This window comes from Pseudopodoces humilis, chromosome 28 (genome assembly GCF_049639895.1).
Source record: "Pseudopodoces humilis isolate 2021_Gansu_Grassland_sample_001 chromosome 28, ASM4963989v1, whole genome shotgun sequence".
Lineage (NCBI taxonomy): Eukaryota > Metazoa > Chordata > Aves > Passeriformes > Paridae > Pseudopodoces > Pseudopodoces humilis.
In genome coordinates this window covers 5,463,581-5,489,973 of record NC_142227.1, presented here as the reverse complement: position 1 = coordinate 5,489,973, position 26,393 = coordinate 5,463,581, and the positions used below count along the sequence as shown (strand labels likewise).

The 26,393-nt window shown below is 48.3% G+C and overlaps 1 protein-coding gene across 6 annotated transcripts; it reads right to left on the bottom strand.

Moving 5' to 3' along the window:
• Window positions 1–1,594: 1,594 nt before the first annotated feature.
• TMPRSS9 (transmembrane serine protease 9) lies at window positions 1,595–26,114 on the bottom strand. 6 transcript variants are annotated; one of them, XM_088067753.1, is made up of 21 exons: window positions 25,961–26,114; window positions 19,939–20,091; window positions 17,335–17,486; window positions 15,458–15,585; window positions 14,971–15,038; window positions 14,364–14,542; window positions 13,192–13,233; window positions 12,080–12,251; window positions 11,589–11,863; window positions 11,278–11,414; window positions 9,723–10,038; window positions 8,711–8,882; window positions 7,196–7,467; window positions 6,358–6,494; window positions 5,504–5,861; window positions 5,299–5,415; window positions 3,771–3,942; window positions 3,619–3,684; window positions 3,193–3,458; window positions 2,531–2,667; window positions 1,595–2,053 (listed from the first exon to the last, which is right to left on the bottom strand). In XM_088067753.1, the coding sequence occupies exons 3-21, from the start codon at window positions 17,456–17,458 to the stop codon at window positions 1,892–1,894; spliced, it is 3,300 nt and encodes a 1,099-aa protein (XP_087923879.1). In that variant the 5' UTR covers window positions 17,459–17,486; window positions 19,939–20,091; window positions 25,961–26,114; the 3' UTR covers window positions 1,595–1,891. The 6 variants fall into 6 exon arrangements, with proteins under 6 accessions (XP_087923879.1, XP_087923881.1, XP_087923882.1 ...); XM_088067755.1 differs by having other exon boundaries at window positions 14,364–14,539; XM_088067756.1 differs by lacking the exon at window positions 3,619–3,684.
• Window positions 26,115–26,393: the final 279 nt, after the last annotated feature.

Sequence of the window (26,393 nt, the reverse complement as noted above, 5' to 3'; positions counted from 1 at the left end):
CTTTCATCCTTTATATCTGTGTAGCACTATCTGGGGCTATCTTTGGGCTCATAGGCTTTGACTTGGAGTGCTGGGGAGAAGGACAGCCTCACAAATAGTTGTATGAGCACAGCTAGGGATGAACAGGGTTGGGAAGTGCTTACATTCTTTATAGAATAAAGTGTGTTGTGTGGCTGTGATACTCTCTAGTTTCTGCTTTGGCTCTGGCACAGGTGTTCCAACTTGGAGCTTACATCCTAAGCATAATTTTTTTGTTGGAGGAGCATGTCTGCAATAGGGGATGTGGGTCTGCTTTGGGGCACAACTCTCTATTGTTTTCTGCTTACACACTGCTCCTGAAATGGTGGGTTCATGCTGCATGGTCAGCAGTGGATACAACAGCTGGAAGAGGAGAGTGTTGGAGACTAACAGTGCCCATCTAGTGAGTTTTTTTAAATCCTTTCTTTTGAAGCTCTTCTGTATTTTATGAAAAATTTCATAGTTTGCTGGACACAGGGACAGATGGGAAGAATTACATGTTCATACCTGCTCAATGTCCTCATTGAGAGTGATGTGATAGAACCTAAAGTGTTCTGACATAACGTAAACTACAAGGAGTTATTTGGGTATTTGGTCTTACTGAAACTGGAGTTTCCAGACTGTCAGAATGACTACTTGAAAATAAAGTGCTTTCAGACATGTTTGCTTATGGGGGCTTTTTACTTTTCTTTATGGCTGTGTAAATTTTTTGGCACTGGATGTGCAGCAGTCCCATTTCATCCTACAGGTGTTCCAGCCATAAATCTGAACCCATCTGAAACTGAGCCATGCCTGGAAGCCAGGTTTTCCACCTAGCTGGTGCTCTGTCTGGGAGAGTTGTGGATCTTGCTGCCAACTGGGTTGGGATGGAAGAAACCTCTTGCAATGCCCAGATGCAGAGCTTAATGCACCAAAAATGAGGAAGAGGTTAGGGGTATGAAAAGGTATGATATATATAGTTCAGTTTTGGTGGCTGAATCAATGGGGATGTGTCTAGGTCTGCTCTGCCAAAGTCTCAGCACATGATCTTTGCTGCAGTTCTTTGCTTGTGAACAGTTGTCTATGTGTCTTATGCTGGCTGGTGGGACCTGACAAGAATACTTTACACCACTATCTCAGCACTTTAAATTTTTCCCACCTAGCTTACCCAGACAGTGGTTTGTGTGGTCATGCCTTAATCTTTCCTAGTTTAATCACCTGTTACCTAATGCAAAAGGAACTGCAGAGGGGTGTGTGAGAAGCCCCTCCTAGTACTCTAGTATGGGTGAGGGCCTGTGCAGTCTGAACTCCCAAGTGCTCTAGTCCTGCGTTCTCTTGGGATCAAATGGTGAGCCAGGAAGTCATCACTGAACTCTCAAGTACCATGCACTAATTGGAAACAGCATCATACCTTTCCCAAAAGCCACTGCACAGCACAACAGTTCCATCAAGTTACTGTGGTCTGAAGCTTCTGCAAGGGCATAACTTTGGGCTGGGGCAAAGGTCATGAGTCTGTTGGCTTGGCTTTGAATGTCAGTTCATAGGCAGAGGTCAGCCAAACTCCATGAATCTTTGGCAGATGTTTCTGACACCCATCCAACTACAAAGGTCATGTTTTAATGCACAGTATGTTTGGCCAGATGGGACAGGCTTCATTTATTTATAGAAAATATCTAGAATTTTGTACCTTTCTATGCAAAGTAGTTATCAAATGCCTTGGTGTAACAACCAGCAGGTCACACAACACTGCCATTTGCTTAATACCTGCAAGGCCATCTTCACCCCTTTGCAACATCAGGACAGTACAGTACATGTACAGTAGCTGAGCGGTTAGTGCATCCTCTGGCAGTTATTCCTCTCATTCATCGCCTTCCCTGAGTGGTGAAATGTAGTTTCAGAGCTTCAGGTTCTGTACAATCCAGCCCTGGACAGCTGTGACTTTGGTGTAGACGCCAGGAAAATATGGCCTGGCACAGCCATAGCCCCAGCTTGTGATTCCTGCTAGAAACCACTTCCCTGAAGGTTCTTTACATGCCAGGGGCCCACCTGCATCACCCTGCAGAGAGAGGAAAAGGATCCAGTATCAAGCCACAGGAAGTGCAGCTCCCCCTGCTGTGAAATGTCCATCTCTCTGGGCATGGGCATTTGCTGTCCTGTTCCCCACTCCCCCAGGAGCCCCATTCCAAGCTGGATGACTGCTCAGTGATGTACCTGCATGAACAATCTGGGGCTGGGGTTCTAGAACATAGAAGAGTGTGTTTGAAGGTACAGTAGCAACATGGAACAGGCTCCATGTGGTCTCTTGCTTAGCACTACCTCTCTGTGTATTTCCCTGACCTGTCACAGGTTGGTGGGGCAAGCAGCATGAGGTGTATGCAGGATGAACATGGATAAAAGCAGCAGCCAGTTAATGGATGGACAGACAGCTGAGCTAGGGGAAGCAGGGCAGGGCCCTCCTGAGAGAATATAGTCTAGGGACTTGGCAGGAGCTTGCTCTGTTCTAGCCACAGTGTTTTGCTGCTATTGCACTCACTGAACAGCTGTCGACGGTGCCCTGTGGGAAACCAGCACACAGCATCCTGCTGCTGATCTGGACAGGGTAAAACTTTTTGCAAGCCTGGTCTCCAATCATGTTCACTGCCGCTTTTTGCAGATGCTTTGACATGAGACCTGAGGAGATAAGTATTGCTGTTAGCTGGGTAAAGAGCACATGAGAAACAGCAGCATGTGAAGAAATGGGGTCTCTGCAGCTTTACTTGCTTGCCAGAGGGAGGGACCTGCTCTGGGAAAGTGAGTCACGCCTGGTTCAGCAGAGCAAACACAGGAAGGTCACTTGGGTGTGTAGTTTGTCAGGCAGCTTGGCTGACAAGATACAAATGGTATTGGGGTGGTTCTTGTACTGCAGGAGCACAGCTGGAGCAGCTGCTATAGGGGTGGAAAGCACAGTGGCTGGCATGTAGAAAGGTTGGGAAGGCTCCAAGAGGGCAAAGATGTGATAAAGAGGAGGAGTAGTGCACATGGTAGCTGGGGAGGAGATGATGGTGACACCAGGCCTTGCCCAGCTTGGTATTCTCTGCAGCGTATGGCTGGGATGGGAGTGCTTGAGGTGGTGGTATGGGAGCTGTAGATGTGTTGAAGTGTAAGTAGCAGTGAACTTGGCCATCATGGATGTGGTAGGGCCCTCTCAGCCAGTACCTCCTTCCTTTGTGGAGCCCCAGCCTGTGATGAAGCATCTGGCCCCTTCATGGAAGATGTGAGAATTGTCTGGGAGACATATTGGTCTGATGGTGCTGCTGAACTTGACAGGTGTGCTCAGTTCCAGTAGTGCCACATCATAGTCTAGGCTGTAGACGTTGTAAAAAGGGTGTTTGTAGATACGGAATATTTTCTCCATTTTGCCATTGATGCCACTCAGGAAGGGTGTTCCTAGAAAGGCCACCCACATTTTGGGGTCACTGTAACTGCAGAAAGACAGCAAACCTGGCTGTTAGGAGCATAGTCTCACAAGGAGGGCCATCCCTCCACTTGTGGGGCTGGCCACACCTTGGGAGGTCAGGACCCCTGTCTCCAGAACAGTGGGTGTACTCAGGCTGTGTTCCACCCATTCCTCTTCCCACTTACCTGCAGGGGCATTTCTCTGATAAGGAGTGTGTGCTTCCTGTGGGGCATATCATCCCAGCCAGGGTGCTGGACAGCGAGGGAGGGGAAGGGTAAGTTGGCTGATGGGACTGAGGCAAGAGCCAGCTGCCTTAACTAGCTCATCTTAGACTTACATGTCAAAGCAGTGAGCTGCAGAGAGCAGCCACCGGTCAGCAATGAGAACAGCCCCACACTTGTGCTCCTTCCGCCGAAGCCACAGACTGACTTGCCAGGGCCATTCTCCTTGGGCTGCGCTGCTACCACCCACAATCTTGCTGAAGGCCAGAGCAGTTGTTAGGCCACAGTCTGGAACAGAGGAAGAAGCACTGTGGGTTTAAGTAACCATAAATGAAAGGAATGACTGCCTGCCTTCCATAACCTGTGCTGTGGGAAAACCTTCATGTACACAGGACAGTAGGATCTGGTGAATTCACTTCACCCAGCTGAGGCAAGGCTTGACAGAAGGGTATATTTTGCAGACTTGTTAATACAGATCACACCTTCCAAGGATGTGGTATTTGAGGAGCACAAGTGGATGGGCTGTCTGAGCTATCAAATGGCAAGGAATGTGGAGCCCAAAGTGCAGTCCCAGGGATGACAAGACACTTTCTGGGCTGCCATGTTGTGCAGAGCTGTCTTGCCACCTTGAGCTCCCAGACTGACTAGCCAAAAGGCCTGTATGTTGGGAAATGGGTTCTAATGTCTGTAGCAGAGTAGAAGAGGCCCCACTTTCTGGCAGTAAATTTGGATCTCGCTCATCTAGCTTTATCATGTTTTAGGCTCTGGCAGCGCAAGTACAATCTGTGCCACAGTGGGCTGGCCTAGACCCCCAGTGTCTGGGCCCAAGACAACTAGTGTGAATATGGTGGTGCTGGGGGTTAGGTGTCCTTCTTTTAGTTCTGGCCCACCTGTGGAATTTTTACCCATTAGTTGCGGGGAAAACCTGACTGCAGGTACTTGGTGGGTGCTTGAGAAACACAAAGTGTTCGGCTGGGCCAAGGGGGGCAGGAAAAGGGGAGGGTGGGGACAATTTGGCGGCTTCTTCAGCTTCAGAGAAGGACATTTTGCTGGGAGCTGTTGCTGTGGAGAGAAGGGAATTCGCCATCACCCAGGCAGAGCTGCTGCTGCTTCTTCTCCTTCCCTCTTCGTTGATGGCCTCACACCCCCTGTCCTGCTGGGACGTGTGGCAGTGCCAGCCACCACCATGGAGCTGCTGATCCACCTCATCCACCGGCCCAGGATCTCTGCTCATCCCTGCTGTTCCAGCTGAGTGTTCCTCAGAGTCCTGCAGGAGCACCGGGACTGCCCGAGGGGGTTTGTGAAAACAAAGCCTCTCCTCCATCCCTTCCCCTCTCAGCCGAGAAAGCTGTCACGGGGTCCCTGGTTCTGTTTTCTTGCTGTAGTTATTGTTGTTTGTGTGCCTCGTTATACACTCTAGTAAAGAACTGTTATTCCTATCCCCAGATCTCTGTCTGAGAGCTCCTTGATTTCAAAATTATAATAATTCAGAGGGAGGGGGTCTACATTTTCATTCCAAGGCAGGCTCCTGCCTTCTCTAGCAGACACCTGTCTTCCAAAACCAAGACAGGTGGGTACCACTGTGGAGTCCAGGTCATGTAGAGCACAGCTGGCAGCAGCCACAGGCTACAGAGGAGAACTCACCACAGTTGCGCTCATCGAAACCATTGCTGCAGTCCACAACACCATCACATTCAGGATTTTCTTTTCCAATACAGACCTTGCTGGAACACTTGAAAGTGAGGCTGGTACAAGGCACCACTGGAAGGCAATAACCCATGGCCTGCTCAGTACCCTCTGTGCTGGAGGCCTCCTGCCAATATGTCAATGCATGAGTTATCAGTTTTACCTGGGGTTTGGGTAGGCTTCTCAGTCTCAGTTGTTCTCAGAGCTGTGGAAGTTTCATTCATGGTTCTGTTCATCTTTGTCTCCAGGGTGGTTCTGCTGGTTGGACTTGCAGCCATTGTGCTGGGCTGGATAAAAATGGCCATGGCAGAAGTTCTAGGGATGGCTGAACTGGAAGGTGTGCTTGTGCCATCACTGGGCAACTGGGAGATGGTGTCCAGGATCCAGTCTGTGAATTTGGTAATTCTGGAGTACACACCAGGTCTCATAGCCTGGGCACAGCCAAATCCCCAGCTCACGATGCCGGCAAGGTAAAACACTCCCGGGGTCACCTCACAGGCCAAGGGCCCACCTGAATCTCCCTGTGGAAGAAGCAAGGCAATGGCTGCTCAGTCCAATCAGGTCTGCCCCTCAGACACACCAGGATTTAACTACCCCCAACTCTTCTTTCTTCAGTCTTGTGGGTCTGTCTGCTGTCATAGAATGTGTCTGCAGGGCATGAGCTTGCAGAAGTTGAAGCTAGGGTCAGTGGCTCAACCTGGCTTCTGTCAGTACCATTCCACAGCTGCCACCAACTGCCACTGACTCACTGCCACAGGAGGAGACCTGCTTCATCCAGGATTTGTCTGGCCAGACAGAGTGGTAGAATGTTGGTTTAAGTAATTCTCAACTTGGTGGAGCTTTATTTACTTTTCTAAATTTCCAAAGTAGTGGGTTAGGGTTTTTGTGCTCAAGTATATGTGAATTACACAGCTGGATTACAGCAGCTCACTAAATATTTCACAGGCATCTGCTGAAGGCAGAGTTAGCCCAGCTTTCTAGAACAATCTACAGAGTAGAGAAATCCCACACTTTTACCTGACATGAGTCTACCATCCCCTCCATGAAGCCAGCACAGATCATTCGGTCAGTGAGGGAGAAGTTGTAGAGGAAGTTGCAGGTGTTCTGTTCTATGATGCCCACAGAGGCTTTCTGCAGGATCTTGGGCTTGGTGTCTGCATGAAAAGTATGGAATTAGTGAGTGCAGCAGAAGGAGGGAACTAGTGGCTTTTAGACTCACTGAACACATATTTTAGGAAAACAGGCTCTAATCCCACATGGGAATTGAGTCCTACATAACCTGTTTTCTCTGCAGCGTTGAAGCTTGTTGCTCACCCCAGGGTGCAGTTTTGTGTCTGTGCTAAGGATTCTGCACATAGTTTGTGTCCCATGCTCCTGAGAATGTAGGCTTCTTGTGAGCTGGACTTCTTCAGTAGCACACATGTCACTCAGGCCTTCTCCTTATAGTGGGATCTTTGCTTATGTTCATTGCTTGGAACATTTCTGTGACTGAGAGTGGCTGCTGTGGCTGACATACCATCCTGCCAGAGCTGCAGCCGGCTCTGAGGCAAGCACCTGACACTTGCTTAGCATGGTAGAGCTACTAAGGGCAGTCCAGCAGGTTTCTCCTGGTTCCCACCAAGGTGCTCTCTCAATTTTCTTCTTTGCTGGTGACTCCTAGGTAACTGTTGCTTAAGGCAGTGCTCTGTGTGCCTTTATTCTTGCTTATTATTGTGTTTCTGTCAGTTCATGACTGTCCCTGTTACTGACCCCTGTCCTATACATTCCCAGGACTGTGGGTCACAGTGGCATGGGTTTTGCTGCTCAGGGTATCACTGCTCTAAGGCAAATCAGCAGGTAAAGCATTGCTGCTTACCGTTCCCTTCCTGCAGGTCACCCCATCCAGAAATGAGGCATTTCTTGCCAACAGGAAACTTCTGCACAGCAAGTGGGAGGCACACTGGCTGTATGTATTTGTTGAAGACAAGAGGTCTTGCCAGTTCAAGTACAGCCACATCGAAGTCCAGAATCATGGGGTTGAAGAGGGGATGTGGGACCACTCTTTTTACACTGACTTTCACTGCATTCTCATCTGTTCCATTTAGGGATGTTGTTCCCACATAGGCTTCGATCTCTTCTGGCATTGTCCTGCAAATACATAAACCTGAGAATGCATACTCACACACTTATGCCTGGCATGAATTCTGACATCGAAATTGCATACAGCTTTACATGATCAGCATGCAGCAAAGCAGCCCTGCTAATTCAGGCCCAAAGAATGTTTCCAGCAGTGGCACCTGTTGGATATTACCTGAAGAGCAAATAAACATGTAATAATAATTCTCTCTTCACCTCCAGAAATTTGTCATTTCAGGAGTGTTCTGGCACACAGGTGCCAGACCAGGTCCAGTGGTGGTGTTGACCTGTATCCAGTAGGTCGTGCTGGATTTTTTGGTTTTATTTGGATTTTTCTAAAGTTGTGCTTTATTCATTTTCTTTTTTAACCCCAGGTGAATTTTTAATATTCAGTTTAATGAAATTTATTTTGAAAAACTGCTTCCTTTTGATTGTTTTCCATTGGTGATTATTTGGTATCTTAAAAAGACAGGCAAAAGGCATTCCCTAAACACTTTATACCTTTCATTATTGTACAGTCCCAACAAACACTGCCTCTCCATTAGATTTTTTCCCCCAGGACTAGTCTGGTCTATTTTGTTGTGCTTGTTATGATGCTGCTCCACACCCAGCTCATCCCTGAGCCTTGTTTGCACTTTCACACAGTGTTACTCTTGCCCTCCCTGTGATGTTGCAGCAGTCGGTGTGCTGTGCATTACCAGCAACATCCCTCTTTTCTCCTTTGTCTCTTGCTGCATTCCTGTGCTCATTAACTGCCCCTGCCACAAGACCACTGCTCTCAGGACAATATCCACATGTTTCTGACCTCTTGTTTTGAATTGCAACAGCTGATGGAGACTCATCCTCATTCACAGACAGACACTGCTGGTTTTGCTGTGTACCTCATTTCACATTTGTCTACCTTCCGTTTCACTTGCTCCTTTATTGCCCAGATGTTTAATGCATGAGGTTGTCTTAAAATCCTTCAGAGTTTAAGGTTAAGTTTATAAAGAAACTCTCTTGTGACACCTTCTTCCACTCCTTTTAGATGTGTTGTCCTTGCTCCCTGCTCGGGCTGCTTTAACCTTTCTTTACCTCATTCCAACCTCCCCACAAACTCCTTTTTTCTATGAATTTCTAGTTATAGCAAAAATTAATGTCCAACATGTGTTCTTGATTTCCATTTCTTGACTCCAGTGCCACACTGTGGACTTGGCTACCCAGCTCTGTGCTGCTGGGCAGGTGAGCTGGAGCAGGGGCAGGGATGGGCTCTTACTCATTGAAGCAGTGAGCTGCTGACAGCAGCCAGCGGTCCCCAATGATGGTGGCTCCACAGAAATGTCTTGAATCTTCTTTCAGGCTGACTTGCCAAGGGATCTCTCCTCTGGAAGCATCTGTTCCTCCCACAATCTTGCTGGGTGTAGAGAACCCAGGCTGTCCTCCACACTCTGAACAAAAGTCAAAGCATGACTTGTGAGTATTCCTAGCAGTAGACAAGCAAGGAGAGACTTTGCTCTCTCTAACCAGTAAATCTTAGCAAGGGCAGGCTAGGGCTGAGGTGTGAGACATCTACCCAAGCCCTGCCAGCTGACAGTGGCAGTGCCTGATAGTAGCCATGTACAGCTGGACTTTCACAAAAACTGCTGTTATGCATCTTGCTCTTAGCAAATAATGAATCCTGGGCCTTTCTTGAAGGCAGAGTAATCAGTGGCTCTGTGCCTCTTAGCCTTGCCATTCCAGCTAAAATGTTTATTCCAGATTTAGAAAAATACCCTTCATCTGTGTCTTCTTGCAAAACTGCTGAGAGAGCTCCTTGGAGTGGACAGGTCATCCTGCAGACACCTGCATTCATTTCCTTCAGGGAGAGATGCATGGCTACTGTGAAGGGGCAGCCATCAGTTTTGAACTGCTGGGAGCAGTTAGGTGGCAAGCAAAATGTAAGTGATCAACAGGTTAAATACTGCTGTCAGTATTAATAAATACTGTCAGATGCTGCTGTGCCTTAGTGGCCTGTTCTAGGCCTGCCAGAGCAGAGCAGTTACACAGCAAGATTACACAGTCACAAAAGCAATGGCACACATGGAACTGCATGACTGAGTGACTTTGCCAGGCTGCTCTGGACTGAGCCAGGGCAGCCATATAGTGTCACTTGTGCCTTAGCACTTAGGCTAAGTTGTGTGGCTCACCCTACAAAAGGTCAGCTTAGGTCAGCAGAGGAACAAAACTGACATTTGGACCTGTACCTGCCATTCTGTCCACCAGGGTGCACCTGCTGTGGGTGCTCATACCTTGTGGTCTTGCTGCAGTCACTGGCCTGCTGGCAGCTGGGGCTGGTGAGGTGGTGGGAGTTGCTCCAGTGGTGGTGTTGACCTCTTCAGCACTGACCATGTTACTGTTAGTCCTGAAGTGTACTGGAGGAACAGTATAGGCTATGGAGGTAGGGAAGGCAGAAATAGCATCCAAGATCCAGTCTCTGAGTTTGGTAACACGTGTGTAAACCCCAGGGCGCCTGGCTTCAGCACATCCAATACCCCAACTCACAATTCCCGCCAGGAAGAATCTGCCAGATGGTTCTTGGCAAACCAGGGGCCCACCAGAGTCACCCTGCAAGAAAAGCCAGATGGTGAGCTCTCCCTGGGGATGCACTGAGCTTGCCCTGGCTAGACCTAGCATCCCTCTACCAGCTGGGGTCTCTGTCCCTAAGTATCCTAACTCACTTCGTATTTGCTTCAACTAGTGATGAGTAGAGCATCTCTGTGCTGGCCCTTAGGTGTTCCTCCATGTGGGCACACTGTCCTGCTATTACACAGAAGCCTTGTGCCCTTTATATGCCAGAAGAATAAAGGACACCATCCATAAAATCTAGGATTTAGCATTTCTAAGCATTTCTACTGCTTTGATTTGTTAAACCTCATAAAGGTTGATCCTAGCAGCCTGTACACAGCCAGATGATGGGTATTCACTGCCTGATACACAACCCAGGGAGACCACGTTAATGCTTGCATGAGGTTTTCTTGATTTGGTCTATGGTTCCTTGGTCAATTCTTGGTTATTGTGGGGCCCTGTGACTATCACTGATGGACATGTGGTGTCTGTGAAGCTGGTAATGCCTTCTGGGGATGAGATTGCTCTAGATCAGTAATGAATAACCAGATGGATTACATTCATCATCCAACCTTGAATCTTCAATTCTTGGCCCCTTCTCTGGTGTTTCTACTATATTTGATGCAGAAATATGAAGAGCTACTACCAGAAAAGTGCAGTCTTGTTTAGCTGGTTTCTGTTGGTTTGAACAGTCTTGCCAAGCCACAGAGACCAACCTGGAAATTACAGTCCTCCTCCCACATCGTTGCTCTCCTCTCTCCATACTATGAAAGGCAGGCCTGGCTGCAGCTGACCAGCTGCAGTTCCAGGATGGATAAAGGCTACCTGAAAAAACTACTCTGTTGTTCACCAAAAACGGTTGTGTATGTTTTAGTTTCCACTGCTGCCCTTTGCCCAGCTGGATTTTGATCTGAAGACCTGTGTGGAATATTGGTAGGGCCAGTCCTGATGACAGCTCAGGAAGAAGAGAAAAGTCAATTAGATTTGATCTAATTAATAGTTAATTAGCTGAAAGAGCCCCTTAAAAAACAGTGCCCTGCTCTAAACAGTAGGGCACATATCCTCATTTGTGTCTTCTGCAGTCACTGATTTCTGCTTGGGTATAATGCAGGGCCACAAACCTCCAGGAGAAACAATGACCATGGTGTCAGTTCTGCTTCTTGAAGTGTCACTTGGTGCATACTGGGAAGGAAAAGCCTTATGTGGGCAGGTGTGCTGTCTTCTCTGGGCAAAACTTACCTGGCAGGAGTCAACTTTCCCCTCCAGGTAGCCAGCACACATCATTCTGTCTGTGAGGACATGGCTGTAGAGACTGGAACATAGGTTTTGGTCTAGAAGCTCCACTGTTGCTTTCTGCAGGAAGTCAGGTTTCACCACTGAACAAGAAAGACACAATTGAGAGTTCAGTTCAGGGAGCCCTGCACAGGATCAGCAGCTCACCCCAGCCCACCCCAGCTGGCCAGAGCAAGTTCAGAGTTCCCTCCTCTGATGCTTTCTGTTTGGCTTACAGCCCACCATGTCTCCTCTGCTGCCTAACATGCTTTACTTACAGAAATCCTCCTTGAGGTAGCCCCAGCCAGAAATAAGGCACTTCTTGCTGGTAGGGAAGTGATGGCCAGCATCTGGCAGGCACACGGGCTGGATGTACTTAGTGAAAGTCACAGGTCTCTTCAGCTCCAGCACAGCCACATCATAGTCAGCTGTGTCAGCATTGTAAGAGGGGTGTGGGATGATCCGTGAAATGTCCATTTTCACTGCACTGCTGTCAGAGCCTCTGAGGGATGTGGTCCCAGTGTAAGCTGCCCACATGGCTGGGTCCTGAAACCTAGAGGAGAGACAGTGGGGGCCATGTGAACCTGCAGCCACAACATTGTCCTGCAAACCCAAGCTGCCTCCTGCCCATCCTGCCATCCACTCCAGGAGTGATGGAAACTCCTCATTCTCCCCATGGTGGGGCAGAGTGGTGCAGTGTGAGCTTGAGCAGATATGGCTGTTTTTGGAACAGGGATGGAGGGTGGATGGTGGTGTGACTAAAACTTACTCAGTAAAGCAGTGAGCAGCAGACACCAGCCACTTCTCTGTGAGGATCGCAGCCCCGCAGAAGTGCTCATTGTTCTCTCGTAGGCTGACTTGCCACGGGAACTCCCCTCTGGACGCCTCTGAGCCTCCAACTATCCTGCTGGCAGTCTGCATGGCAGGGCGACTCCCACAGTCTGAAAGGGAGGAGAAAGCCAGTGCATCAGGATCCTGCCATTGTACCCCAGCAACAGGCTCTTGGGGGCAAGTGGGAAAAGCTGCTTCGGTTTTGTGTGTGCTGCTGGCATATGCTCAAGCAGCAGGGTGGTACTTGGGATGTCACAGGGCAGCCTTTAACCTGCAGGCTTGGGAAGAACACTGAAAAGCACTGGGCCATCACAACATCCTCCCGAAAACTCTTCTGGAGCAAGAAACCATAGAGCAGCATAGTGCCTCCTTCCAGCAGCTCAGGGCCATGTGGCTCTTGTCCATTGTGCCAGCCCACCAGGAAGGTGGACCTTGCCACAACCCATCAAAGCTGATGGGACCAGGGCAAAATTTCCCTCATCCTGATGGAGCCATTAATTATTGGCTTGAGAAGTCATGTCATATCCTTGGCTCTCTTCAGTGCTTGAGAGCCAATGGTGTCCCACCTGTCAAGGTCTGCCAACAGTGGGTTGTGGCTGGTCTCTATGTCTAGGAGACCTGCTGTGGGAGATTCAGCACAACCCTTTCCATCAGAGGCATCAGCACAGCCTGTTTGGCTGTCATGTTCAGGGCTTTCTTTTCACATACTGGATGTTGGAGCGACTGCCTGTGCCTCAAGGGCAGCTCCCTGGGGACAGTAAGGCTTGAGTCACTCATGTCTTCTGCAGTCCACACAGCAACTCTCCTCTGGCTTCCCCAGGGACAACAACCACTGTATCCTTGTACCTCTGCTCCTTGGCTACCCCCAGGTCTGGGCAGGATAGTGCTGCAAGCAGAGCTGCAGCTTGTTTTGAGCTTGCAGGCCCCTGGGCCACCAGGCTATGAACAAAATGGGGCCCAAGCACCTTTTGTATCTGTATTCAGGCTGCTGGTGAAGATGAAGAGGAGGCTGCACAGTGCAGGGGGTTCTTCCTGCTGCCTGGCTCTTACCTGATTTCAGTCCAGGTCTGTGGGAAGAAACCTTGTTGGGACCTGGGACAAAGAGGAAGGAATCAGGATCAGCAGGGGCAGGGGAGCCCAGCCTCAGGTCCTGGAGCTGTGTTCCTGGGCTGGGGCTGCCACAGGCTTTTCTGCATCTTCCTCTCTTTCCTGGCCATCTCTTTGCCCACCTGTATCGAGGGTGAGGCACAGCCCAGGCCCCTGCTGAGGACCCTTGCTCTGCCACAGGGCAGGGGAGGAGCAGCTCCCTATTGCCCAGCAGGCTCTGGGGTGACTCCATGCGCAGAGAGAAATTCCCAAAAGCTGTGGCAGTGAGCTGCCTCTCAGGAGTAGACTGGGGCTGAAGCTATGCAAGACTGTTTGTCTAAAGCCAAGAGGACTCTCAGTACCTTCCACTTGGGCAGCACAAGTCTCCCAAAGATCCAGGGATCCTGCTGATTGTGGCAGAGGGTGCTGTGGGAGCTGCAGAGGAGCCCACACCTTCTTGTTTCCCAGGCTCATGGGTTTTTTTAAAATTGGCTGGACCTGGAATCCTATGTCACATGCAACTCCACAGAACGAAAGGAGAATTTCTTGTCAGGTGGTTTCAGAGAGTAATTTAAGTATGAGAAATAGCAACCTGAGCTGTAGTAATTGCTACAGTTCTGATATCTGCCTAAGGGCTGCTGTGCACAGGTGGGTACAGACAACCCCAGCCATTAACCTCCTGGAGCTTCATTCCCGGTCCCTCAGAGTGATTCCAGGTGCTGCAAGAAAAGCCAAAGCAGTTGCAATTTATGCTTTAAGTTCTGTCATTGCTGTGGGCTGCTCAAACTACTCTTACAGCACAGAGCAGCAGGACAATATTAGTATTGGAGGGGTATTTGGGGCCCCCACAAATATCTGTTAAGCAGCAGCCAAGATGTAGGTTGGTTTCCGCTGCTGTCTGGTGAAGCTGGAGCATATGGGAGCCAGGCAGATAATTTTATTGGTTTGCTGGGTGCCTGGCAATACCCCCATTTCTAACACTGCTGCTGGGCATGAAGCCTTGAGTGGATGTGCAGAGCTAAAGCTCAGCAGTTTGTCTGAGACTAATAGTGGCTTAACTGTGTGACCTTGTTTGCCAGCAGCCCCAGCACAGGGCACCTTGCTCTGCCTGCCCGGCAGAGGTGGGAGGGCCATACCTGTGAGAGAAGCTGAGGAGATGGTCCCATAGGCAGCCAGGGAGAAAGCTTGCTTGTGCAGGGCAGCTGCCAGCCCATGCCTCAGAGCTTCCTCCTCCAAGATAGAGCTCAGGGGTTGGGAATCCTGGGGAGTGAAGAGCAGGCGGAAATGGACGATCACACCGGAATTTCCATTCCTACTGGGAGACAGAGAATTAAGGGGCACCTTGGCTTTATGATCAGTACAAGGGACAGGTTCCTGTGCTAGCTGTCTACAGGGAACTCAAAGGAAACAAATTTTATTCTTAATATTTTTATTCTTAACAATTGAAGGTTTCTCTGGAGATTCTCTGTGTTGAAGTGGTCATTTGAATTTTTTTTTTCCCTTTGGCCCAAAGCTGTAGTTGAACAAAATTGTTTTCCTCTGCCTTTCTGTCTGCATTTCCAGGTGAAAGAATCCAGAACACTGTTGCAATCCCAGATGAAAATCCAGCCTTGGCCAAAAAACAGTTTCTCTTTGTACTAGCTTTGAACAAGAGCACAGGTGTGAGTTCACCTTCCTGGTGAGGCTTGTTAGAATGCCCTGAAACATGAGCTGCAGGATCTGCAGTTAGCTGCCTACACTCACCTGTAGCCCAGGATAGTGCAACCAGTGCAACTCCAGTTCAGCTGGGAGTCCTGGAGACTGGATAGAAACTGCAAAGCAAAGAGTGATGGTCACACACTTGCTGGACCCCAAGGAGGTGGGAATAGATGATGCCTGGGATTTTGCTGGAATGGAGCTGTTGATGCATGGTCTCTTTTCTCTGTAAGCAGAAACACCCGTGTCCAGCTCATATGTAACCTTTTTCCTACTCTGGCTTTTAAGGGCGTGAGGTAGTGCATCCTTTTTTTATGCCTTATTTTGTTTGCAAGTAGGCCTGAACAATTTCCCACTCCATGAATGTCTCTCAGGGCCCTGACAGGGCCTCTTGAAGTGTGGTTCAGCCCCACAGTGTACTTTGTTGATGTTTAAGAAGTCCTAGTTTTCCTCCTGCCCTTGGCATACAGATTCTGCTGGTGCTGCCACTACAGTGTTTCACAAACGTTTTTCCAGAAGGCTCAGATCAACTCACCAGTCTTTCAAGAGCAGGTGTCAGCACCCTATAGTAGTCTGAGTTCTCCATCTGTAAGCTGCTGTTGAATGTGATTCCTTTCAGCTCCACTGTGTGCTCAAAGCTGGCCTCTCCTGTGGAATGGCAGGCTGCCAGAAAGGGAAGGTGTCTGTCAGAAGCATCTTTCCTCACAGCTTTGCAACATGGATATCATCATGCCCTTCAAACCCCGTTTTTAGCAGCTTGACTGTCCCTGACCATCTCAGCTGCCTTGGGAGTGCCCCGTAACTGGACTGGGATAACCCTGCACATGTGTAGTAATAGCATTTTCCACTGAACTTGTTTGAACTTGAAAATAGTGGATTTTTGCCAAGCCTGAGACAGAAATTCATGAACAGATGGGTACAGCCAACAACCTAAGATTGGCTCTATCTGTGCAGGAACAGCCTTGGGAAAGTTCTTCTGGGTACTGAAGCTGATCCAGAAACTGACTGTACAGATGGGATCTGTCAGTCATGTCATGCTGGGTCCTCTCCAGGGTGCTGGCCTGAGGTGGCATCTGGCCATGGGGCAGCAGAAGCAACAGGAGGGAGGTGGAAGAGGGAAGGAAATGGTGGTCATGCTCTGGAGTGGGACAGTAAAACTGGCAGTGCTTAGTGGCTGCAAGTGGTCATGATAGGAAATGGCAGAGGCAGCAAGGTACAGTGACAAGAAATTTCAAAGTCACAGAGAGAGATTACAGGTCAGAATAATAGAATCATGGAATTGTTTAGGTTGGAAAAGACCTCTGAGATGGAGTCAAATCATTCCACCAGCACTGCCAAGGCCACGATTAACCCATGTCCCCTAATGGCACATCTACATGTTTCTTAAATCGCTGCAGGGATGGGGATTCCATCACTCCTCTGGGAAACCTGTGCCAGGGCTGGACAGCCCTTTCAGAGAAGAAACTTTCCCAATATCCAATCTTAAACTCTCCTGGGCCACTTGAGGCGTTTTCCTCTTCACAGTCCATGTTTCCTGGGAGCAAAGCCTGACCACCCACCTGGTTGCCCCCTTCCGTCAGGGAGTTTTTCCAGAAGGTCCCCCGTCAGCCTCCTTATCTCCAGGCTGAGCCCATCCAGCACCCCCAGTTGCTCCTGGTGCTTCAGCCCCTTCCCCAGCTCCATTTCCTTCTCTGGACACGCTCCAGCCCCTCAATGTCTTTCTTGTCATGAGGCACCTAAAACTGACCCCAGGATTCAAGGGGCCTCAGCAGTGTCCAGCACAGGAGGACAGTCACTGCCCTGGTCCTGATGGCCACACTATTGCTTCAGCAGATAAACATCCCACCCAGCTTGGGTTGTCTGTGAACTGACTGAGGTCCCTTCATCTAGACCATTAATAAAGATATTAAACAAGGCTGTCCCCAAAGTGGCCCTGAGGAGCACCACTGGTCACTAGTCTCCAGCTGGATGTGACTCCATTCAACACCACTCTCTGGGCCTGGTCATCCAGCTACCCATTGAAGAGCACACCCATCCAAGCCATAAGCAGACAGTTTCTTCAAGAAAATGTTTATGGGAAATGGTGTCAAAGGCTTTACTGAAGTTGAAACAGATTCAGACCCTTTCCCTCATCCACTGGACAGGTCATCTTGCCATAGAAAGACATCAGATTGGTCAAGCAGGAAAGGAATAGAGCATATGTATCATGAGACATTGAAGGTAAAGTGCTCCAAAGTGACATATTGAGAACATGAGCTGACTACAGCCCTTGTAGTTTTTGTGAATTGTGCAGAAAGATGTCTGCATTTTGTCTTCAGTGGGAGGAGTTTGAGGATTTTTGCTATAAGCAGTGCAGACCACTTGTTTTTTGGAGTTGATAAACTGAAAGAATGTCCCTGGCTGTACACTCACCGAGCAGGATCCCCAGGCAGAGGGCTGTTGCACTGCCCACCACAGCAGCAGCAGCGGTTACCTTCCAGCAGCAGGCCCCCAGTCTCCTTCTCTGGGTGCCTTGCCCTGTGTTTATCTGCTCCATGCTTTCTGAGCAGCTCTACAGATGGGCTCTGTGATTAAAAAGAAGAGGAGGAAAATGATAAGACTGGGATGAAATTTGCCCTGCCAGCTAAGGTTACCTCAGGAGCCCCAAAGAGTGCATTGCCCCAAGAAACGAAAGGGTAGATACACACTGTGTCCCCTGAATGTACCTCAGGCTGCAGTCAGGAGATTCAAGTTGTAGGACCTGGACTCATCAACCATAGTGGCTCCTCCCTGCCTGGTTCCCCTTCTCTGTCTTGTGGGCCTTGGAGGCCACCAGTGACTGGTGATGCCCATTGTGCTTGTGCTCACAATGGCCATGCCAGTGTGAGCATGAACCAGCCTCATGCCTCCATCTCCATGTTCTCCTCAGGCTCTGGATGAATGCTGAGCCAGTGTCCCAGCAGCACAGAACCTGCCTGGCAGCACCGTGTACCTGCTCTTCAGCAGGCAATAACCCAGGCCTGCTTAGCAGCAGGGTGCCAGGGTCCTACTGCCCACAGTGCCAGGGTGAACAGGTTCCTCAGCTCTTAGCACAGGCTGAGTAGCTAGGGGCTTTGCATTTTGGCTTGCTCCTTCTGCCTTAGACATCACCCCTCATAAAGATCCTAAACCCAGGCAGTGTCACTAGAGGATGCCTTGGTGCTGCTCAGGAGTCATGGAGCTACAGTAATAGGTAGAACAGTTGAGCTGTAAAGTTCAACATTTATGTCAGAGTAATCTTATAGGTCTGCAAACACAACTGTACTACAGTCGCATCCTTAAACATGAAACTTCAGTCTGAATAGATAGCTGTGGAATGAGACCTGCCTGGAACTCTGGCTCATGAATGGGCCGGAGCTAATTGGCACTGAATACTTCAGAAATCATTATCTGCTCCTGCTGGACCATTCTGACCTGGCTATGGAAGTCTTGGCATTAGGCTACTTATATCCCCAAGGTGTGTGTTATATGCATTAAAACTCTTTAAGTAATAAAGAGTACTTTATGAGGCATCCTGTAGTTTCTGAGGCAGATTCCAGGGTGAGGTTTCATATAGCCCAATGCTATTCCACATTTTTTGCAGGAATTCTGGAGGAATTATAAAATCACAGTGGGTGGCAAAGCCCACTACAGCATTTAGATGAGAGCTCTCAATGCCTAGTAATGAAGAGCAATTAATATGTCCTTTGATTACAGCTTTTCTGCTACCCTAGATTCTCCTTCCCTGTGGCCAACATTGGCACTGATGCTTCCTGTATTTTACCTCAACTGGTCCTGCATCAGAAGCAAAGCCCCTTCCTGTCGACTTTCCTGCCTCTACCTTTTCCTGGCCTTTACTAGGCTGGTTTCAGTATGTCAATGCATTCCATGCACTGAAGATGCCCAGGTGGGATATGGTGCTCCAAGTGTGAATTAAAAAATGCCAAAAATATAAAGAATATGTATTTGTTTTTTGTTTGTTTGGTTTTTGTTTTTTCTCTGCAGTCTTGGTAGAACAAGACAGACTATATTTGCACATCATCAACAATTGGGTATTACAAGGAATGAAACCAGCCTGTAATATCCATAGTTATTACTTCGTTCAGACAGGTTAGTGCCTGCAACAAGCCTGATGAGACAAGGAGGGACACTGATTTCCTGTGGTCCTAAAATGTATTAAATTACTGTATTAATATTTCCCCACATAGGCAGGAAGAAGACACACAATCCTTCTGTTCAAACTGGCAGGCTGAAGTTGTCTCAGGCAATTTGTGTGGTTAGAGTGGAAATCCACAGAAGTCCAACCTTCTTGGCCAAGGGTCCAGAGCTCCTCAGCTTCAGAATGAGTTTTTTGAGAACTGTTGGGGAAACTCAGATTTACAGGAGACACCAGAAAAGCCTTGGTTAGGCACAATCACCTCTCAAACTTACTCTGTCTTGATATCAACAGCATCAAGAGTATAAAACCCACACAGCTCTTCCTTCCTCAGTCAAAAGTCTGTTCTGCCGAGGCACATCTCACCTGGTCACTTCCTATCCACTCACACGGTGCTGTGAGAGGTTGGGCTGCCACAGCAGCAATTCCCTACTGCTGTAAATCAGACTGTGACTTCAGAGAAGCTGCAGAGGAACAGCCTTTTCTAATGTAAATGCATTCAGCAATGAAAGGAAGAGGGGAGGATAGGGACACAGGGAGAAGCAGCTCCCTGTTTCAGAAGAGCTTTTCAGTGTTTTCCAAGAGGCGTCAGCAGCTCTTTAAACCAAAGCTTCTAGATAAGAGATTGTAGAAGGTCACTTCTTTGTGAGGCAACAGACTGAGAAAGGGGAGAGGAAGGGAGAGTCTGTCCAAAATGCCTCCTTTTTTTAGCAGACATCCAAATATTCTTTTTCAGCTGTAACTGAGCCTGGCACAGATCGGCACTGTGGCCCCTGGGTTCTGCTAACAATATCTCTGACAATTCAGCTCTGGCTAAAGGGAGACAAGTAGGGAACACAAGTCCTTGTGGCCTGAATACATACAGATGAGGAATCTCTCCTTCCCTCTTTCGGTAGGTTTTGGAGTCACTGTCCCTCTTGCAGTGTGCTGAATGTGGGCACTCAGAAATCTAGTTCAGGTGTGCTGACCAGTGCAACAGTGGATTTCAATGGACCTCAAAGGTAGGACAAATGCATCTGAGAAAAAAAAACAAACATTGCAGATAAAATTGGCTCTGGCTTATTTTTTTGACAATACAATCTTAGTTGCATGTAAAAGTCATACTAAAATAAAAGGTACTTGGAACCCTAGAAAGAAGTTTGTATTAGTGATTGCAGAGGCATTTTAACTGGAAAAAATAGACTATTTAGAGAGAGTGAAACTTTATACTTCCCAAAACAATCAAAACTTGTCTTTGCTCTCCCTTTTAGCATAAGGAAAGTTTATTTTCTTTTGGTGTCAGTGGTGTGAGTTAAAAAAGAATTAAAAGGACATGTAAATGGAAAACCCATTTTGCAAGAGTAAAATAGAGATTGCAATTTTTTTTTTCCTGAAAGAGAATAAGGATCATCTATAAATGCATAGCAGAGATCTGTGGCAAGAAGCTATACACAGTAAAAAATAGTGTCATAAAATCAGATGAGTGAAAAGTAAATGTTGTTAGTGGGGCAGAAATTAGGAGAGTATTAACAGTCATGAGTTTCCAATAGGACTATTGAGAAGTAAAAGCACATCTATGTTTTTTTGTCAGCTTATATTTGTGAGTGGTTATAAAACATGGTGCCCCTGAGAGCAGGGTGTGGGGAACTGTGACCTAAGAGAGTGTCCATACCAGTGGGGCATCGTTTCACTGTTACATTTTAGCAGAGAAGGCATGTCTGATGTGCAGCACAGGAAGAGCTGTCCTGTAGACTGTCACCATCTCTGGCTGTCCCTGAGGATCTGCCATGGTGCTGGGAAGTGGCCACTACCTCTGATCTTCTGCTGCTTGTTTTCTCCACAGAAGTCTGAATTTTGCTCTAGGGCAGCCTTGAGTAATTCCATAGGATTTCCTTGGAAGATGGATTTTATTTCTCAGCTGGTTCAAGCAGGGAAATTGTAAAATATAAAGTGATATGGTAAAAATATTCCTTTACCCAATTAGCCAAACTGTCATTCACACCCACTCTTCTCATCAAGGAGGACAAATAGCACATGTGGGTGTATGATCTCATATGTGTGTGTGACTATGTGTGAGTGTGTGTGATCTCATGTGTGTGTGTGTGACCCCACATTTGTGAGTGTGTGTGTGTGTGTGTGTGTGTGTGTGTGATCTCACATTTATGTGTGTGTGTGTGTGATCTCGTGTGTGTGTGATCTCGTGTGTGTGTGATCTCGTGTGTGAGAACATGCATTTGCAGCATGTTGGGGGAATATCACCTGCAGGAGCAGCAGAGGGACAAGGCAGGGCCATGAGAGGAGCACCCTGGTTGTTTGTCCATGCACTGGCCACAGACCCAGCCTCACTGTGGCAGGTGTCTCTCCAGCTCAGGGGACCCCATGCCATACACACCTGCAGGACTGGCCCAGTCTCCAGCACAGATTGTGCTGGTTCCTGTTTTCAGGTAGAAACTCTCTTCTTGTAAAATGCCACAGCTCCTGAGTCTGAAGCACAGATCTCCCAGTACTGTGCTGGTAGCTGCCCAGCAAAAGGGCTGGTTTTCTTCATTCACCTCCACATACCCTGGCCTTCTTTATTCCACTGTTTGGTACTTCCTTCACCTTGTTTTCCCTTTCATGTTTTCACTTCCTGAGGCATCCTGCCTTCCTAGCCTTCTCCAGTCTCCCTTCAGAACAGGAGTGTTTACACTCCTGTCTTGCTCTGCACTGCCCCAGGCTTCCCCCTGCTCTTCTCCAGTTTCTCCCATTCCCAGCCTGGCGGCCCCTACCAGCAGCCCTCGACCATGAGGACACAAGCTGAGATGCCCTGCTCTGAACTATTAGCCAGAGGAAAGAAAGACAGGAAAGAAACAGTAGTATCTGTGTTTTCAAAAGTCAACTTCATTTACAGACAACAAATGCAAGGAAACCCTGATGTCCCCCAAGGGACAATGCAAGAAAACCACTCCCCCCACCCCCATGCAATCCCCCAATGGAGAGTCTGGGCTGCTCTCGGGTCTTTGTGCTGCATTTCTGTACTCTAGCATGCATGGTTTCTCCCACACTGGGGTGATAAAGGGCACCCAATATGCTGGAACCATTTGAATAACCAACTGTTAATTGCTTCATCCCATAATAAGGTAGTGTGGCTCTTAGCACAGCAATAGGGTGTCTATTGAGCCTTCAGACACAGGGGTTGTAAAACTGTCTCATTGTGACCTGTAAATCCAGACTGAGCCTTTGCAAAATGATGGCACAGGTATGACAAACATGCCACTTGCTCAAGGCATACCACGAGCTCAGCAGCAGATCTGCCTGCAGCCACAGCAAGTAATGAGCATGTGGCCAAAGGCAAGTGAAGGACTATTGGTTTTATCACCAAGATAAGACTTGTGGCACTTCAAAGGGGGAATTCAGCAGAAGCAGAATATTTCTCCAGAAGGAGGTAGCCCAAAATCAGAAAGCAGACTCCAATATGCCTCATTTGGTAGATTCACCATCCAAAATCACAGCCGCCAAAACAACAGACCTTTGGTGACACACCTATGTCACCAAACCATGAGCCTGAGCAGGAGAGAGAAGATGCTCATTTGCTGTAAGTGAAATGAGAAGCATGACCACAGGAGATTAGAGGTGTGCAAACACATCTGTTGGCAGAGCAAGGTGGTGGCAACAGCCAGCCTCAAATATCTCTGTTAAAATGGGCTCAAGACTAGTGATTTTTTCCATACAGTTGGGAATTTAGTTGAAATGAAGCTCAGAACTTGTGACAGCAGCTACTGAGAAGGGTAGAAAACTTTTGTGAGGGAGTGGATTTATAACCAGTGGTATCTATTGGGTGGTGGTGCAGTGTGAGGACGTCAGTCTGGAGAGGCAAAGAGCTGTGTGCCAGTTCCTCCTTATGGGTCACTCTCTCTGAGTGGGGCTCCAGAGAAGGGAGTGTTGGAATTTATTCCAACACTGTTGCTTCCTGGTGAGCCCATATATTTCCCCTTAAAACTTCTGATGAGATGATCTTATGTCATGAAAAAAAAGCCTATGCAGAGACAGCAGCAGCTGGCCAAGCAGATAGAGGACAGAGCTCTCATCATCAAAGGCAAACCTTCCCATGACCAGCAGACACAGGTTTGACTACATGGCCTTTGTTTTGGGTGACATGAGCTTCTTCTACCATGACACTGGTTCCCTGACCAGCCAACACTGTATTTCTCTAATCCTTTTGCTCTAACCCATCTCCAGCTTCTGTAAGGGATGAATAGAGCATGTTCCCCATCTTTCTGTAGGTTAGCATTTAGAAGTGGTTGTGCTGTGTTTTAAAAGGCTAAAGTCTACTTTCAAGCAGAAAGAAACTCTTGTCACTCAAGAGAATGCAGATTGAGCTGAGGACACCTCTTGTTATTGAGTGAAAAGCCCTGACACTGCAAGCTTCCAGACCATGCACAGCCTGCAAGTGAGCAAAACTGAAAGCCCCTGCCACTCAGATCAGTGAGGATTCCAAGTCCCTGCTCACCTGCAGCACTCATCAAGGAGCTGCATCTGGTTCAGCTGTAGTCCTGCTCCCAGCAAGCCAAATGACACTGTGCTGGCCTTGTTTATTGTCCCCCTTGGTCTACAAATGTCTCTCAATTTACAAGTAAGAAGATCTTCTCCCTGCCTGCCAGCTCAGCAGTCTCAGCTGGGGCATGACAGACAAGCTGAGCTCCCCAGTGCTCATATTATCACGGGTAACAAAGGCTCTAACATCACTTCCACCTTGGAGACACTCAGCCCTGAGCTCTCTCACTGGTAACAAAGTACCGGGCAGATTTGGACCTGCAATTACTTCTTAAACTTGTAGCCACGGATTACACAATAAAATAAAGGCAGCCTTGCCCCCCCAACTGTGCTGGCTTGAAAACTCAGTACAGATAGTAAATACTGAATACACATAGGGAGTATCCAGTAAGTCCAAATTTGTCTGGTTACTTTCCAAAATAGGAGCACTATATAATTTGATACTTTTCAGCTCATGAATGGCCAAGAAAAACTCACATGCTCAACTCATGGCATTTCTTTCACTGACATTCACTCGCCTCCCTTGAACACTGCTTGGCCCAGTGCAGGGGATGTAGGAGAAATCTTGGTCTCAGTGAAGCTGATGGACAAACTGGGACCAGAGGTTCTTGGAGGAACAGGGGCCAAAGTAGAGGTCTTCATTTCACAAATAATCACATTTTGTTCTTTCTTACCAGCTTACATACATTAAATTACATATTTACCTAGCTTCAGTTGTTACAGATTGTCAGATAGACATTAAAAAACCCCCAAGCTACCCTGAAAACAATTTCCTGCAATGCATGCTCCCTCAAAGGAAGACTTGACACAGAGAAAGCAGCCAGTGATGAAAGATATCAGTGAAGTAGTGAACTCACAGCACCTGAGTCAAAGAGAGGCCGCAGAGTGAAACTGTCCATGTGTCGATATGGGGATAGTGCCGCATGCTAAACTCCAGCGCTGAAGCTTGTGTGCCTCTGTACAGCTTTGGGCAGCCGTCCTGCCTGAGGAGGGCATCCTCGAGCAGAAGTCGCAGGACTGGCACACACGGACTGCTCGAGCCCTGCCCTGGGCGGGGTTGCCTCGTTTGGCACCTCGCTTACAGGGACCTCCCTTAAACACGGGCTCTTTGCAGGGCAACCTCAGGGATGCAACACTAGTGCCTGTGAAGCAGCGTGACTCTCAAGCCCTTCCCTTCAACCATGGGGACAAAGAACTATCCAGCTACAGAAATATTTATTTAAGCTCAAATGATGATACTATTTTAAGCCCAACCCAGAGGTTGTTTAGAAGAGTTTGTCCGATGCCTAGGTCAAAGCTGCTCACTGCCACGTCTGTTTCACTCTTGTATTTCCTACATTGATAATATTGTTTTTTCAGCATTTAGGTCTGCATTACTGTCAAAGTTGCGCTTTTTGTTTTCCATGAAATACCCTTTCTTTCTAGAATACTTCCTAATTTGTTATAGCTTTCAAATAATATAGACCATTCTCTCTATTTGGCTTCCAGAGTGTTTAAGAAATTAAGATATTTCTCTTAACCAGTACTTTCAGAGAAGAGGGTCTAGAGGTCACTTTTGACCAAGGCTCATCCATTAGGTCCCACATGTTGTTGAACACACACTGGTTAACAGGCAAAAGATGAAATGTGCTACAGAAATACAACTGCAGGACACTACTGGCAGAAGGATCAAACTTCCACAGACATTTGATGGGGAGCCCCGTTTCTGTAGCCAGTGGGTTCCCTTGGTCCAGAACGAACAAACCCCCTCCAGCACCACACACCTGCTTGTGCAAAGTGCTCCCAGTCTCCCCTAAATCATGTTAGAATTACATGGAACCAAAAAGCACTGAAAAGCAATCCAGCATTACATATGGAAAACTACTTAGCCATCAGCAACTAAAAGCAAGCACAGAAGTTTTTTCCATTACTTTCAATAAAAGGTGAGCTGAGCTGTTTTCCCCACACTCAGTAAATTCAGAAACAGGCCGTTTCCTCAGAGCCAGCAAAGCACGAGGGATTCTCCCAAGCACGGGGGAAAATCCAGCGTGGAGAAGCAGTTTCAAACTCCAGCTTGTCTGAAAACCTGCGGGTGCAGGCAGCAAACCTGTCTGACTCTGATAGAGAAGCAAGGAGGAAGAACAGAAGGAGGTGGTGAAGAAGGAGGAGAAGGCGAAAAAAGAGCAGGGAGAGGAGGAGAAGGAGGAGGGCTGCCCGAGCCCCAGCCAGGCAGAAGGGATCGCGCTAGGTGCTGGGACCGCGGGGCGAGGAGCATCCAAAAGGTGGGGTGCAGCTGTCGGGAAAGGTGCAGATTTTTCTCTTCCCGTCCGAGCCAAGAAAGGACAGCACCTTGAAGGAAGTAAAAAGTGCTTCTAGGAAGGAGCAAGGACTCACCCGCTTTGCTTTTCCCGTTGCCGCCAGGTGCCTTCCTCGGCAGCTCAGCCGCCCGGGCCCGCGGGGCGCCGGCGGGGGCGGTGGGAGGCACTGGGGGAGTTCGCGGCGGAGTTTAAAGGCACAGGCTGAGAGACAGGAACAGTTTAGCCTGAAGAGCTGGTTTGTTGCTTTCACTGAACGTTGGAATTAAACACTTTCCACTCCCAGCCCCCCTCCCCCGCTCCCCAGCTGCCTGCTTTGGGAACCGGACCAGTGAAGCCCCAGCTCCTGCCTCTCCCCAGTCACGAGACATTCTTGCAGCTCGCTGTACAGCTCCCATCCCCTCCAGCAGCAGGACATAAAGGAAAACAGCTGCCTGAAGTGGGGTGGTTCATACCTGCAGCACTGAATTTCCCCCATCACCAGAACTTGGCAGCCCCCACACTAAAGCCAC